Here is a 17,242-nt window from a genome sequence, read left to right as displayed (position 1 = left end):
AGCAAATGTTATAACCAGCTGAAATTGAGGGTGACTCTCTCTTAATTTCATACTAACAACTAGGAATTGCTTGGAGGTGGGGTAGGGATTTTAACTTTCCTCCCACAGTAAATACCCTGATAAATTTCTGAGTGTTTGTTAAGAGTTGATTCATTAGTATTTCCATCCAATTTTTATTTTCCTTCATCAACTCTGAGCAAAAAAAAAAAAACTTTTCTACTTTTCTAACTTTTAAAAAAAATCTTAATAGGAAGTAAATAAATTTATAAAAATTTAGTTTTTTTCTCCCTTTCCTGGAAATAGATAAATATCAATATTTTCTATGATTTTCCAGAAAAGATGTTCCATGTATGGAACTGATGTGGTGTACTTATCTCAGTAAATATTCATTTAGGGTTGCCAACGTAATTCCCCCTTGAATTATGATACAGAACATTCTATGCACTATTCAGAGGAGAGGAATCATTATTATTTAGTTTATTTCATTTAGTACCTTATGGCAGTTGTTTTATTATTGACGTGCAGTGGGTTTGAAAGAGCCCCATACTACATGGAATAATTTTATTCATGTACATATGCATACACATTTAAGGCAGTATTCTCTATAATCCAAATCTGAACCTAGATGAAAGTTCATTAGTGATTCAAGAAGTGAAAAGTTACAGAGAGAGACACAGGCTAACTTCCCAACTTCAAGTATAGTCCATGGAGCCTGAAAAAGTGGTCCGAATCCAATAATTGCATTCTCATGCTTGAATGCTTCCTGTAGATGGAAAGCTAGTAGTATTAACCTAAAGCCAAGTCTTGTCCATGTACCCCAACATAAAAATATTTATAATTTTTTCTTTCATGGATGAAACATGAAATTTTATTCTAGTGTCATGTATGTGTAAATTTTGTTCAGATACATTTAATTATAATTATATCTATCTTTTTTTCTGTGTGTCTTTCCCTCTTTTGTTTCTGTCTAACTGTAAACAAAAAAAGGGGCAGTGTTTTCTTTTACTCACTTCATAAGTGATTCTTGTATTATGACCAAGAATATAGAATTTTGAATCATTTCCCCTTGATCCCAAAGTGCCTAAAACATATAAACCCAAACCTACTCAATGAAGCAAGTAAATTCAGAGCCCGAAAACTTTATAAATCATATTTTTGTCCTTCGGATGATCCTTATGCGTATGCAGCTACTGGAAGTTGTGAATAAGTTACTAAATCAAAGACAAAGTACATTGAAAGGGATTCTTCTTATACTAATACACAGTAAAAGAAATAAAATAAGTCTTGATTGCTTGGGAAACAGTGCACAAAAAAGAGAGGGTCAGAATACATAATTATAAACCCATCAACTTTTTCTGAGCAGCAATGTCAGTTTTCCTTGTGAGACCAAAATGAAACATTTCTTTGTTTCTTAAGCACAGGCTTTTAAGGAGATATGCTATCATTCTATTAAGAGGATAAAAATGGCTTGTTTGATCTTCTGAATGTTAATGTGTTGAAAAGATTATTGGAAATAAGATTGCACTCTCTGAAGTGAAGAAAAGCATTATTCAGATATCTTTAATTATATGACAAGTTGTTGTCCCTCCTACTTTTTAATGCTTTAATAATGGATTTGTACTTCAATTCAGTTTTGTAACAGAGTGGCTTTAAAGATTTGAGAAGTTATAATAATGCATTATCAAGAATTTAGCTCTTACATTCTTATATCTGATGAATTATTGATACATTGTTTACTATGCTGTTTCTTTTCTCCTTCTATGATGTAATTGATAGTAAACACACAATTTTTGATTGTGCCAAATTAAAAGACTCATAACAAATCTAATGGGTTCTCTACTAGCCAAATGTTTACTTGAGGTGAAATTATTTGTTTTTTATATTTATTTATCAAATGTATATAGCCATCCATCTCACATATGTGACTCATCAAGATACAAATAACTATTTACATATAATTTAATTTGGAAATTCAATTTTGCTTCATAAGAACTTGTTCTTAAGTGTGCTTTTACATAAAAGACAATGAACAATAAGTAAGGAAGTCTTTATGTATTACTTTGGGTGATTCCCCACAATTTGAACTATAATTTTCAGAAATCGCGCCAAGTGCAATAAAGTGTGATAGATGGTTCAGCAACACTTCTAGGTATATAAATTCCCTACTCCTGTTTCAGCCATAACCTGACACACTGGATTTCAGACTGGAAGTCATCAGTGATGTAAATATTGCACATTGTTCTGTCATTATCACTTCCAGTAATCAAATAATACATGTTTATAGGTTTTTTAAAAATTACTCCTTCTCCTAAAAGAGAAACAGATCACTTCTCAAATAAATAATTAAGAGATGTATAATGTGGATTTAAGACAGTCCATTCTCCAGTTAAATAAAATTTGAGGGCCAGAAACATAAGGAAGTCTCTGGAATGAGTTCTGTCAGTTAATTATAGAGATTATTGAGTGTTCCAGATAATTTAAATTCTATCTGATCTAGAGGTTGGACGTTCACATACATTTCAGATTTATAATGATAATAATGGCTAAATCATAATAATAATAATATCCTTTGAATTTTAATAAAGTATATTAACCCACAGTTATAATTGATTTCCTTCTGTGCTCATTGGCTGAAAGCTTTTGTGAAAAATTGCAATTAATTTTTAAAATGCAATTATGTCTTAGCTTAATGTAACAGTTTCCTCTTCTTGATATGTAATAACATGTCTGATAGCTACATGGTGTAATGTTACTGAAAAAATTAAGTAATGCTTACTAAAAGCTTTTGAATGACTTCTCTTGGGGCCGTATTATTTCTGAGTACATTATTGTATTACTGTTATTAATAAAGCAGTATTAATTAGCTGATAGAATACTTCTTTCCTTCCTTCCTTCCTTCCTTCCTTCCTTCCTTCCTTCCTTCCTTCCTTCCTTCCTTCCTTTGTTTCTATTGTATAATGCAGTTTCATTGTGAAGATTTTCTTTCTGTTTTCTGTTTAACTTTTTTCTTGTTTTTCTGCTCTTTTGCAGCAAATTTGCTGGATAGACTTTCGGTTTGCTGCTTGTTAAATCTGTTTTTTTTTTTCCTTTGTCAATTACCACAGGTTTAGTCCCTATGAGTGGTATAACCCACACCCTTGCAATCCTGACTCAGACGTGGTGGAAAACAATTTTACCTTGCTAAATAGTTTCTGGTTTGGAGTTGGAGCTCTCATGCAGCAAGGTATACGATTCAGTCTGCTATTTCTCTTGGGTGCCATGTCCCACTTTTTGCTGGGGGTAATCGTTCTGTTTTTCTCTGGCACAAACCGCTTGCATGGGTACCTCTGTGCATGTAACCATAGACCAGCTTTTTTTTTTTTTAAACCAACAGGCTTTCAGAAACAAAGTGGCCAGGAAACAAACATAAATCAAAACATCAGCATTTTCAGACAGGTCCAGTCTAATCCCAAGAGGAAGTACATACCATTAATAAACACAGTAACTTGCATTCTCCAAACACTAATATCTACATGAAGCAAGAGCTGAAAGCATGAACCTCTCCTATCCTTATTATGGTCTACTTTCCAATATTAACTTCCCCCTTCTGTACTTAAGGCAGAAACAAAATGCCATTTAGTGCATGTTTAATAAATGTCATCCCTGTGTGCATTATTGGTTGCAAACAAGCTGCATTTGAAAAAAAAAATGGAGATTAATGAATGACCATTAGTGCACTTGACAGAATAAACATTGATGTATTGCATGCTGTACCTTACCTGAAAGGAAAGATATAAATGACTAAAATATAAATGGTTGCTAAAATAATAGATATGTTAATAGATATATTAACCTGAGAATAAACCATAATAAATAAATCAGTCTGGATGGATGGAGGTTGTAGGTCATACAGCGCATGCCACCTTTAATTTGCTGTGCTCAGTTTGTTATTTATCTTTCTTTTGGGGCATCTACAAGATTGTTAACATAAGCAATAGAAACTCATTCTGTTTCTAACAAAGCTTTCTCACTACAGTATAAGCTTCCATTGCTCATAAAGAAATTTTGGTGTAATGCCTGTGATTTAAGTCCTCACATTAATTCTTTTAAGAGTTATATTTTTAAAAAATACTTCCATCGCTACTTCTTGTCCATACTAGGCTTCATCCATATTACCATAGTATATCTAAGAATTCTTTCCTCCTCTTTGACCATATTTTTTCATCACTGGTTTTTAAGAGAACCTGACAGCTTTAGGAAAGTATGTACATAAGTCTAGCTTTACAATCAGGTTTTAATTAATCAATTTGTTTTCAGTAACAAAAACTACAGAATATGGATAAGGGCAGCTAAAACAACATTTCAGGAAAAATAATAAAGGCACTATTCCTTTTGGGAAAAAAATAAAGAATGCAATTGGCATAATGTCAAAGAAAAAATATTGAAGTTGGAATAGACCAGATTAAATACCCAACAATAAGAAGCTAAAGCTAATTTAACAAACCATTGCAGACATATTACTTTGGATTCTTATAATGTTTAAAATTATAGTTCTCCTAATATTGAAAATAACTCCTACAACAATGGATACAATCCAGCTAGAGACGTGTATCTTAGGCCATACACATTTCAGTAGGATAAAGTCATTTCATTACAATACTTCATATACATCTCAAGTTTCAACATGTGCAGTATGTCTATGAGATCTCTATTTCTTTATTATTAATTAGAAGAGTAGAATCAGAGTAGAATCCCTTGTAGGGATACAGAAAAGTATGTTCCATTAAGTTCACTGTACCTAATTCATAGGCATATGACTGCATTTATACTCAGTTGTACTCTCAGTGTGCACACGTATCACCTTTCCTACGGGAGCTACATTGGCTGCCGATTTGCTTCCAGGTGCAATTCAAGGTGCTGGTTGTCACCTTTAAAGCCCTTCATGGCTTGGGACCATGTTATCTGTGGGACCATCTCTCAGATACATTAATACATTATAATACATAATACAGTAATAACTGGTTCAGGAACCATTCATCAGTGAGTGTAAAAATAGCTAGTAGATTGTTTGGCCCACAAATAACTTGGAACCTTTTGCCTACTGGAAGTAGGTGCAGCTCACGGAATAGTGGTATGTGGGAACACTTTGGAGTATCTGTAACTCACCATGCTGCCACATTCTGGGAAATATTCTGGTTCTGTTAGATGCAAAAATGGTTTCTGGAGAAGGACCCTTTCTTAAAGACATTAAAACACCCTTTATTCAGATATCTAGGCCCTGAACCATGAAGGATTTTAAATTTAAATCTTGAATTACACTGGAAGCTAACTGGGAACCAGTAAAGCTCTTAGAGGATAGGTGTTACATGGATGCCTTGAGCACACCCACAACTACTTAAATTATTGCATTCTGGAATAGCTGTAGCTTCTGAATGCTTTTTAGAAAATAAAGTATGTGAAAATAGTCCACCACTTAGAAATGCTTGCAATTTTAGAAAAATAGAGGAAAGTGGGCATGCAAAAAGAAAAGTTTTCTGGTAAATAAGGACCATGTACCCAATCAATCAAAGAAACAAACAAAAGGGAAACAATGACCATGGGCACTGGTTGATTCATGCAACACTATGGTTTATTAAGATATGTAAACTGAATCATTTGCACATAGAGAAGAATGTAGTTTTTATGTGAGCTGAATAGCACTGGCACTTCACATTTCACACTGACAAGTTTCTATCTAAGTAATTTTCTTTTTAAATAAATTTAACAGCATATTTTGCAGTGTTGTATCTGTTTTCCATGCAGTTTGATGTAGCACATCTGTTAAGTTACAATCTTATTCAGCAGCTATATTGGTATCCCCTTAAATTATAACAGCTCCAAAATATACTGTTAAATTATCTTCAGTGAACTAACTGTGAAAATAGATAAAACAATAATCACAAACATTGTATTTGATGCTGTTTAATCAAATTTAAGTTTTGTTCTATGTCCACTTCTCTGTTGGAGAGTGATGCAACCACATTACATTTAAAGCAATATGTAGCCCTCTAACTATAAAATGTACCCCCCAATTAATTCTGACTGAAGATAGTCACCCTTTAAATAAATAAATAATTTAGATTAAATTAAATCTATAATAAAATAAAATTTCACTAAAATTCAGGCGTAATTCTCTTTTACAGTGACTCCATTTAAATCAGTGGAGTTTAATTTACTTATGATATGTTCTAAGTAGGGATAAATTGAATTCTACTAACTAATTATGTATGGATTGCAGCAGAAATGGTTGTTGTGAACCCTTTTTTGCGACAGTGCCTTACATGTTTTAACATGGAAAAACAAATTTCCCAACATAAGACAAATGACTTTTTTACTAAGTCATTTTTGTCTAAATTGATGGAAATCAATCTTCATAGAAAGAGACCATCCTACGCTTAATAACTCCTGACTCACACAAAGAGTCTACTTTTATCTATCTTGTTCCTAACACACTGACCTAGGAAACAAATGCTGGATTTGTTTAGGCTACAACAAATAGAGGCTACATGATAGAGGAAACTCATACATTCCTTGCCTGGTTCCCTTACTCCCAGGAAACTGTGGGATATAGTGCTGGACATGACGTTACCTTGGGTACATGACAGTCAGCCCCTAACCAGGCTCTGTTTTACAGGCTTTGGTGGCACCTTCTTTATATTCTTGGTAAGATATGAACTTGTGGTAATTGGGGCAAGAATGGCAAACATATCTATGTTCTTTTCTTCCAAATCTTGTTCGACTTTTCTAAGTGTCTGTTTTAAAGAAAACAGTATAAGCTCTTGGGCTTATTTGGCACTATTAGTGTTTTATTGTTTAAGTGTCTGACTGACAGGGCATAGGAGCGACTACATCTGAAAGGTACTTTTTTACTTTTTTCCCTGCAGAATTCTAGGCAAAGTCTGGTGCTGGAGTTGGCTGTCATGTCCAAGGCTGTCAGCTTTTTTCTTCTTTTTTCTTCTTTTCTTTTGTTCATTTTCTTCAAAATCACAAGGGTATGATGAACTGCAGGGTCAGATGGGCTGTTTTGGATCAAACAGTTTGTTTGGGATATCACGTCTCTCTTTCAAAAACGAAAGTTATTTTTTTCTCCCCTGCTCCATACTTGATGTTGAGTTTGGCAAAAGTTCCCTTCACTACAAGATGAGTTCCACTACTTTGTTGGAGGAGCTCCTTATCCTTGAGTGAATGTGAATGTTATAATTGATCAGGAATAAAATAGTCCATCTTGCCTGCGTTTCATTTTACCTCGTTAAAAAAATAAAACCAATCCCTGGCTAATTAATTTAAATTTCTAAAACTTTACTCATAATGACCATTTGTTGCATCTACACCTTGCAAAATTATTTTGCCCATTATGGGAAAATGAATATATTTGTATATATATTTGTTTGTTCAAGTTACTCAATTTTTCATCTTAAAGATTTCATGCATGTCAATTGCATTTTATATATATATATATATATATATTTGGCAAATTAGAGGAATGTAAAGGCTACTGATCTCAGCCTTTTCTATTGTTATTAAATTGTGATTTAGAATGATGAAGATATTACCAAAATCCCTCTATTTTAATGGTCATGAGCAGGCAACTCCAGCAATTTATGTATAGTCTGACTTGTTTTAAAATAAGCACAATAGTAATATTTTCATTGCTTTTGAAGTAAATGAGATATGTAGCTCATCCACTTCTATTTACTTTGAAGTGTGAAGCTATGTATAGAGATGGGAGATGTTTCATTTTATTATTGACTTGTGACATCTAGCTTCATTATGATGATTTTTATATGATTGCATGATATATTCAGATTTCTTGTATCCTTATTTGTATCAGAGTTTTCTTGATACTTCCCCCTTCCCCATTAATTCTATTATTTCTTAGAGTTTAAGATAGCATCTTATTTGTTATGGAAGTCAAATGTTTTATGAGCAAATTATTTAGAAACTCATAAATGCTTTGAACTCTGCAAATTTTAACTGACAGGATCGAGGTTTTATTATTTGTTTTTAAGATAGATGGAAACTTTCTCTTTTATGACTCACATCACTGATTGTTTTTCATTACTGCTTTATTTGTCATTTTCTATATGCTAGATTATGATAGTGAAATATTCATTCAGGTCTCCCATTGCTATAACTTGTGTTCTACAATCTTGCGATTTGTTTCAAAAAAATACTTTGGGGTGTGTGTGAGATCTATCTATCTATGTATCTATCTATCTATGTATCTATCTATCTATCTATCTATCTATCTATCTATCTATCTATCTATCTATCTATCTATCTATCTATCTACACACACATGCATATGTCTGTGTATGTGTGGGTATGGGTGTGGCATCATATTTTTTTATGTATATAATTTTTTGCCATTTCCGTTGTTTGTCTTCATATGTGTCAGTTAAGCTGTAGTTTTATTTCATTGTTATTGGCTCAGTGAATCCCTGTTTCCTTGATAATAAAACCCTGAATTCTAACATTCTAATCTATTGTTAATACTCTGGATTCATCCTTTTCCCCTGGTTTTCATTAGGTTCCGAGCTCATGCCCAAAGCCCTCTCCACTAGGATAGTGGGAGGCATTTGGTGGTTTTTCACACTTATCATCATTTCCTCGTACACTGCTAATTTAGCCGCCTTTCTGACAGTGGAACGCATGGAATCCCCCATTGACTCAGCAGATGACTTAGCAAAGCAAACAAAAATAGAATATGGAACTGTTGAAGATGGAGCAACCATGACCTTTTTTAAGGTAGGACCTTTAAAATTAATTAATGAGAGGGAGGGAACTCTACGTTTTCTTTTACTCAACAAATTAGCAGGCAGGAAAGCCCTTTCTTCACCTAAGTTATTTTTAAATCTGGGCGGGGTATTTGTTTCTGGCATATTTGAAGATATAGGTTATATTTGTACATAAATAATTTACTTTTGAAGTGATAGTTGTTGTTAACATATTTATCCTGACTTTTTCATCAAGGGACTAATGAAAAATCAGGACAAAGGATACTTCTGCTGGATTCTCTTTGTTTTATTGTAACATATATTTACCGATGAATCAACTTGTACTATTTTATTACTTAGAAACATCAGATCTTGGTTTGACATTTGACCAATATGTTCCTGATGTACTAAGGCAGTACCAAAGTGATATCCTTATTTGCATTATACTTGGCATAAATTACTAAATAGAACAATATCAGAATCATCTTATTGGTAAACCCTGTCCTGATATATTCAATTTCATTAGACCTTGAAAAAGTTACCAGTTAGAATGCAGTATTCAGCTTCATATGTCAAATTTGTGTGAGCCTGAACTGCTTCTTAGAAGTGGACTGGGGTACTGGATAATACCCCTTGCCCATTAAAAAAATAAAAATAAAAAGCAATAATACTTGCTTTTGTCAGCATGAATTCATTTATTAGGGTCTGATCCATCTGACTTTTGTAATGTTTTTAGCATTTTTAGAAGCTTTCTCATGAATTCAATAAATAGTCCAGAAATACAGATATATATACACATTCTCAACAACGGCATAGAAGCAACAAGCTCTAGAAACATGAGGCTGGATGTTTCCATCATTCTCAGCTTCCTCACTTGCTGTTCCTGTGAAGTTGTACTGCGAATGGAAGCTAACTTCAAAGATAAGATTGAGGTTGCTCCTAACTTTGTATGCATGTGTATGGGAAGTTAACTGTAAGAGAACAAGCTGCGACTATATCCTAAAACTTCTTTATAGCTACTCATTTGTTGTTGTTATTTCAGTTTCATTTATTTTTCTGCTTGTGAGCTACAATGGTGTTGGCATCATCCTTTCATTTTTGAAGGAACAAATATCTAGTTGCACTGAAGGTGGATAAGCTGCTGTTATTTTAAAATATGTGTGGGTCATTCACTTCTCAGGGCAAACTGTTAATATTTTCAAATGGATTTAAACACTCTGCCTCTGGGGAATTGGGAACAGCTGACTTTGTTGGTCTGTTTGATTGAAAGAAATATAACAGCATAAGGCAATTTATATGAAAGGTTTGAGAAAACAATTGATAGACTTATGCTACTGCTAATTGCATATATATTTTTGTTCTTATGACCTATGAGTATCCTGATATTTGCAAACACAGGTGATAACTTTCAAAATTAATTATTATTCTGGTGACCTAATAGTTTGACTGAATTTTGTCTGACTTTATGAATAATTTAGCTATTTCTGCTGATACTACAAGAGTTAAATAAACATAAACCAAGCTCTGGTGGAAATTCAATTTACTCTAGAAATTAAAACTAATTAATATTTCACTGCCCAAAAAGAATGAGAAATGCTTTTACTTGTGGGTTGTTTTGCAGAAGATGTATACAGCATCTTAATGAAAATTTTATGAGGAAAAAAAAATACTCTTATTTAGTAGGAACTAATCAATTATAGCGACCGTAATGATTTGGGGCATTAAAACTGTCAGAACACAAATAGGGGAATGTTTGAAGAGATTTTTTTTTTTTTTTTTTGGTCTTTAAAGAGATCATATGATTAACCTCCCAGAGAGTATAGATGACACAGATAATTGATTCTCCTTTACCAAAGAAGAATAGAGGGCTTTAATTTACTGTCATATTTATTTTGATCTTGTAAAGAACGTCAATCATCTATTCTATCTGATTGTATGTCTGAGAGGAAAAGCAATGTTTTGGAGTCCAATTGTCAGAACTACTATTCCTCCTAAACTCTTAAAGAGCAGGGTTCTTTTTCTTATCTGATGCTATTTATTGCTTCTTTTCTGTTCCCTGATTACAGATTCTTCTTTACAATGTTTTTTAATTTTATTTTTTTCCAAATTATTGCTTTCTATGCATACATATTAAAAGTTGAACCCAGTAGTATCTATTACCACATAAGAAAGCAGATAAAGTAAGATGATGAGAGGGGAGGGGAGGGGAGGGGAGGGGAAGATAAGGGAAGGGAAGGGAAGGGAAGAGAAGGGAAAATAGATAAGATAAGAAGATAATTTTTATTGTCACTTTTTTACTGGCCCACATTAAAAATGAAATTCTGTTGCCTGCACTCAAGAGAAAGCATGTATCTATCCATACACATACATAACTCTCATATACACATGCTATATACATATATAAATATGTACCTGAACCCATACATGTATATATTAATCACTGCCCATTTTGAATACATAGTGGAAAGAGAAAACTTGAGAGTTCACAAGATTGATGCTATGTGAAATTGTGACTGAATTTGGATGTTTTGCTTCGGATACCACGAAGCCTCCTCCCAGAATGTAACAAGGAAAACAGGTCATGAAGAGGATGTATATGTCCCAGACAATCCTGCAGACTCTGCTTAAGCATTGCTTATATGCTATGTCCTGGATAGAAGGAAGTGAACTACCAATGATCTTTTCTGTCATCTAAACCACTTTCTGCACCGCCTTCCTGTCTGAAGCAGTAAGCAGTGCATATATGGTGTAAAATTGCAGTTGAACATATTTTATATCCAAAGATGGAATACAATTTTAATTAGTATTAATTTATTTTATATTGGAGTTAGAATTAATTTTATTCAAGAATTGGAATAACAAAAGTATAGTCTGTTAAATTCTTGTGTAGTGCAGTAAAACATACATTCAATGTGTGGCTCAAATTATTCCATATACAATGGAGTGAAAAGTAGATGTCTGCCAAAATTACTCTCCTTAGAAAATAGGGGCTGCTAGCTTTCAAGCCTATTTCCACCCCCCATAAATATAGGTGCAAAATTATAATGTTACCCTGTTAACCCCAAAATAAGACATCCCCTGATAATAAGCCCAATTGGGCTTTTGAGCACATGGCAATAAGGCCAAGCACTTATTTCAGGGTTCAAAAAAATATAAGACAGGGTCTTATTTTCGGGGAAACATGGTAGTTATACGGTAAAAATTCTGAAACAAGTCTCCTAATATGATAATCCTGGAATTTGTAATTAATTTCAGGACTGACTTAGTCTTTCCATATAAGAAAGTAACATTTTTTTCTTTTCTCCATGCATTACTTTTCCTAATTTTATTTATGTAGCACAATTAAGTAGATAATAGCTGCCTGAGTTATTGCATTCATATTTGTAATTTAATCATAAGAGGAATATTTGGTCCTGAAAATGAAAGTTCACTCCTTATTGACATGGCATAAGAAAGATAGTAGTAGAGTGGTTATGAGTGTCTCCTATTAGAGAAAGATTTTTTTTTAAGTAAAAACTAAGCAAAACAGCCTTATTCTAACATAACATAGTGCAAATATCTGCATTCTTTGGGTTAGATGAAAATATAAAACCTCAATAATAACAGGATCTGTCAAAAACCATGAGACATTATAGCTGCTGCTCTGAATCACTGTAATTCCTTTTGAAAATAGATGATAGATAGATAGATAGATAGATAGATAGATAGATAGATAGATAGATAGATATTGAACATTTCAGTATCTTATCAATAACAAATTAGAGGTTGAAAACTCATTTTTAATATATTATTTGGAGGCTTGACATTTGGATGCTGGATGTTTGTTGCCTCTTGCATACCTTTTCTTCCTAAACATCTTTCTCAACCTTAAGAACATTAAGAGATGATGGCTGTGGAATTTTGAGAACTGAAGTCCATATATCTCAAAGTTGCAAAAGCTGAAAAAGATTGATCTAAAGTATCATTTGTGTATAGGACAGGGTAGCCAGATGGTTCAGAGTTTAGCTTTGATCATTAATAACATAACCCCCTGAAAAGTTCAGTGTTTTTTCCAGTTCCCTAATATTTCTGAATATCAGGTAATTGTTTCTACTTTTAAAAGTGATGTTATAAAGGATTTCTTAAATCTTGCATATCTTTTAATTAGTGCTCATAATATCAGTACATCTAACATACTGTAATACGTTATGTGAAAAAATATAAATGAACTATAATAGTTTAAGAATTTCTCACTTTTCATCCTACTTATGTTGGTCAAAATCTGTATGCAACTTTTTTGCAGCAACAACAAACTTGGCAAGTGACAAAAGTCTTTTCATCTGCCAAAAAGTTGATAACCAACTGCAATACTGAAAAATCATTTCCTTGGTAGATAAAATGAAGCAACAATTTTTTTCTAGGATCAGCATAAATCAGATAAAAATAGAGGATAGAAAATATCTTCAGTAGCTCTGGTTCCACAAATACATTAACTGGCATTATCTTTCATTAGTAAACACTGAGCCCATTGCAGACTTAACTCAGCAAATGCCCTCCTCAACATGGGAAAAATGATCGTCAAAAATAAGGCGGCCTTTTATGAATTCTGTTAAGCAATATTAATCATCTAAAACTTTGTGAAAATTACAGTCTTCTCCTGAATTGTATCCATTCATTGGAAAAGTTAACCTGCTTATACTCCAATAATATTAGAAGAAGGAAGGAGGGAGGGAGGGAGGAAGGGAAGGAAGGAAGGAAGGAAGGAAGGAAGGAAGGAAGGAAGGAAGGAAGGAAGGAAGGAAGGAAGGAGAGAGAGAGAAACCATAGTGTTGGCAGGGATCATTTAAGCATCTGTTCAACTCCTCTCCCCTCCAGTGCAGGAATCCCACTGAAGTCTCTGCTTAAATAATTCAGCAAAAAAAAAAAAAGAAAGAAAGAAAGAAAGGAAAAGTCCTTTCTCAGTAATTTACTGAATTTTATGAAATTCCTAATCTGAATCTGCCTTTCTATACCTCTCCGTACCTACTTTGTGTCCTGAACTAAGACAGGTGATTTCTTTCTTCTGATACTTTTTCTGAAGGCTAAAAGTGAAATTGTCCTAGCATCCCCTTATTGAACCTTGGATAATCCTGCTACCTTTCTTTATATATTTTGTATGTACAGGATTCATCCTGTATTAATCCTTCTTTAAGTGTGTGTTCTAGACTTAGACTTAGATCATGGGTGTCAAGCTCGATCATGTCATATGATGTATTGTGACTTATCATGATGTTTTTTGCCTTTGCAGAGCTGGGGTGGGTGTGGCCTGCATGTGGCGCATCCTACCCTCGGGCTGCCAGTTTGACTGGCCTGACTTAGATCTTCTGAATAGGATCTAACCAAAGTACTCTATAGTGAAACTATTATTCTCCATAATTTGGAAATTATTATTGGTGTAGCCTACAGTTTTGTGTAACTTTTGAAGGCCATGTTATATGAGGTATCAGTCCAATTATCACCCATTCCATACCTGAATATAGGAGGTTCTCAACTTACAACTGTTTGTTTAGTGACCATTTGAAGTTACAGTGGCATTGAAAAAAGTGACTTATTACCAGTCCTCACAGTTATGGCTCTTGCAATATCCCCACGGCTAGAATTCAGATGCTTGGCAACTGGCATGTACTGATGATGGTTGCAGCATCCTGGGCTTATGTGATTGCCATTTATGACCTTCATAACTGGTTTCTGACAAGCACAGGCAATGAGGGAAGCTGGGTTTATCTTAAAATCCACATGATTCACTTAAGTGCAGTAATTTGTGTAATATCCGTGGCAAAAAAGATTGTACAATTGGGCACAATTCATTTAACAACTGCTTTGTTTAGCAATGGAAATTCTTGTCTGAATTATGGTCATAAGTCAAGGACTATCTGTATTTGCTTTTTTCTGAAATGAATAATTTACTCTTGTCTCTTTTAAATATTATTCTAATTTTTAGTCTACAGTGCTTCTTTAACAAATAATGCCCTTCTAGGGCATCATCTATCCATTTGTGTGATCTACATATTTTATAAATATTCAATTAATGCAACTGTTGTGGTTTAGGAACACCTTCAAGAATATTATTCATTCATTTATAGCTGATTAACTATGTGCTAGAATGGAACACAATTGTTTCATATACTTATTCACTTAATTGTGCCATATTATTTAACTAATGGAGTTAATAGCATATACATATTAATTAGACAAAATATCTATTATGTTCTCACAAAAAGTCCTTTTAATTGTTGTTTAAGAAATTTTGTCTTGTTTCTTAATTGATGTAGCATAACCACTATCAGCTTTCTTTTTCAATTTTAAAGAAATAATTAAATCTACTGTACAGTATGTAGATATTAATGTCCAGGGTCAGAAACTTTTTCAGATTCTTTTTCCAGTTTGAATATAAGATATCTAAAATACAATATTATGCTCACTGATATTCTAAATGTTTGTAGAAATTCTACTATTTTATTTTATTTTATTATTTTGTTTTATTTTATTTTATTATTTTATTTTATTTTATTTTATTATGTCTGGCTTTATGGTTATAATAAGATGATTTGTTTTGAGTCCCATAAGTAAAAAAGGTATACAACAAGCTATTAATGTACATAGAAAAGTACAAGTAGCATGGGGTATCATTATGCACATTATACACAGTGAAAGTCATAACTGCCAGTTCTTTAGCTGGCATTGAGTTCTTCTCAGGAATCTATGATATCAAAAATGTGTTGTCCTTATATATGTGCAGATCCAAGGAGTGTGGCCTTTTGTGATTGACAGATAGAAATTTTGTTAATGCACATATTTTCTAAATGCTATCCAAGAAACTGTCCTAGGATCCCCATGGCTGGTTTATGCCATAATCTTTCAATTTTCATATATTGATATTTTATGATCTTCTCCAATTCTTTGTCTCCCATTCTACTAATCTCCTGATATTGCTACATTGATTATCCACAGCATCTTCTTTTCAACCACAATTAAATCAGGTGTGTTATGGAACAAGACTTCACCAGTTTATATTTGGAAATCCCACAATAATTTTACCTGCTGATTTTTGACTACTTAATCAACTCTATATTGACAACAATTTTTTGTTACTGTTACATGAGAAACTTTACAGATGTGACATTCCACTGAATAATTTTGGGGACTGCATTATGTTGTTTCTTGTGTGATCTTCTTACACAAGCTGAATATATGATGTATTGTTTATTCTGCTTCTTTGAATGATCTGCACTTCGACTCATTTGATTATTCTTTTAAAAAAATTCAGCCTTAATTGCATTGTTCCAATAGGTTTCTTTTGAACAGCCAAAGCAAGTCTTTGGTTTCTTTATTTTTTCTTTCTTTTTCTTTTTTTTTTTTTAATATTCCAGTTGTAAGTCCTTACCAGGGCTTATACACCTGCCCTCTATCTTTTGTAGAAATAGATCCTGTAATGCTTTTCTTTGCCAATATTCTGTTTGTGTTTTTATTACATGACTTAAATAGTCACTTTTTGTTTCCTATATGTTTATCAAGTTCCAATTTTTAGTTTGCATCAATTCTTGCTTTTGGCTATCTTTTAGATAACCAGCCAATGTACACTTTTCTTCACTCACGTAATGCATAGTGAATATCATCAGTTTTCTTGTTTTTTTTTTTAACCAAACTGTCCAGTTAAGATTGTATCTAGTTAATAATCCCAGTAATGGTTTAGGCAATGATGGCTTTGATAGTCTTTCCATTGTTCAATTTTGCCTTTAGCAATTTTTTAACCCTTTGGATGTATTCTTTACTAATCACATTTTCAATTTGTCCATATTTGATGCAGCAGTGGGTTTCAATTTTTTTTACTACTGGTTGTGTGGGTGTGGCTTGGTGGGCATGGCATGGCTTGGTGGGCATGTCAGGGGAAGAATACTGTAAAATCTCCATTCCCATCCCATTCCAGGGGAAGGATACTTTAAAATATCCATTTCCTCGCTAATCCAGGGGAAGGTTATTGCAAAATTCCCTTTTCCTCTCAATCAGCTGGGACTCGGGAGGCAGAGAATAGATGGGGATGGGGCCAGTCAAAGGTGGTATTTACCAATTCTCTGAACTACTCAAAATTTCCACTACCAGTTCTCCAGAACTGGTCAGAACCTGCTGAAACCCAATTCTGGATTTAATTTAAATTTAAAAATATTGGTTTATGATTTAGTTAAAGGGATACATACTGTTTGTAAGCAGGTAGCATATGGAATGGCTGTAATCAAAAGAATATAAAATACCAATTTATATTCTAATGCAGGGGTGCCAAACTCACATCGTCATGGCGGCATCACGTGACGTAGTGGGACTTTTTCCACCTTCACTAAACCTGGTGTGGGTGTGGTCAGCGTGTGATGCATCTGACCCACAGTCCGGGAGTTTGACAGCCCTGTTCTAGTGCAAAGAAATAAGGGACACAATGGCTCAGCGGTTAAAGAAGCTGACCTTGCCAATTAGAGAGCTGACAGCCTGGGTTTGAC

At 33.5% G+C, this 17,242-nt stretch overlaps 1 protein-coding gene across 1 annotated transcript in view; it reads left to right on the top strand.

Annotated features, from left to right (window-relative positions):
- The window catches only part of GRIK2 (glutamate ionotropic receptor kainate type subunit 2), a 515,907-nt gene that overhangs the window by 398,785 nt on the left and 99,880 nt on the right, over positions 1 to 17,242 (top strand). Inside the window, exons 12-13 of the mRNA XM_070953760.1 lie at positions 3,105 to 3,223; positions 8,549 to 8,766. Coding sequence (XP_070809861.1) covers positions 3,105 to 3,223; positions 8,549 to 8,766 — 337 coding nt within the window. The remainder of the gene's footprint in view (positions 1 to 3,104; positions 3,224 to 8,548; positions 8,767 to 17,242) is intronic.

The sequence above is a fragment of the Pituophis catenifer genome, unplaced genomic scaffold (genome assembly GCF_029215685.1).
Source record: "Pituophis catenifer annectens isolate HBS135680 unplaced genomic scaffold, rPitCat1.0.hap2 SCAF_1, whole genome shotgun sequence".
NCBI lineage: Eukaryota > Metazoa > Chordata > Lepidosauria > Squamata > Colubridae > Pituophis > Pituophis catenifer.
The sequence above is the reverse complement of the archived record's forward strand: the minus strand, read 5'-3'. Positions and strand labels throughout refer to the sequence as shown.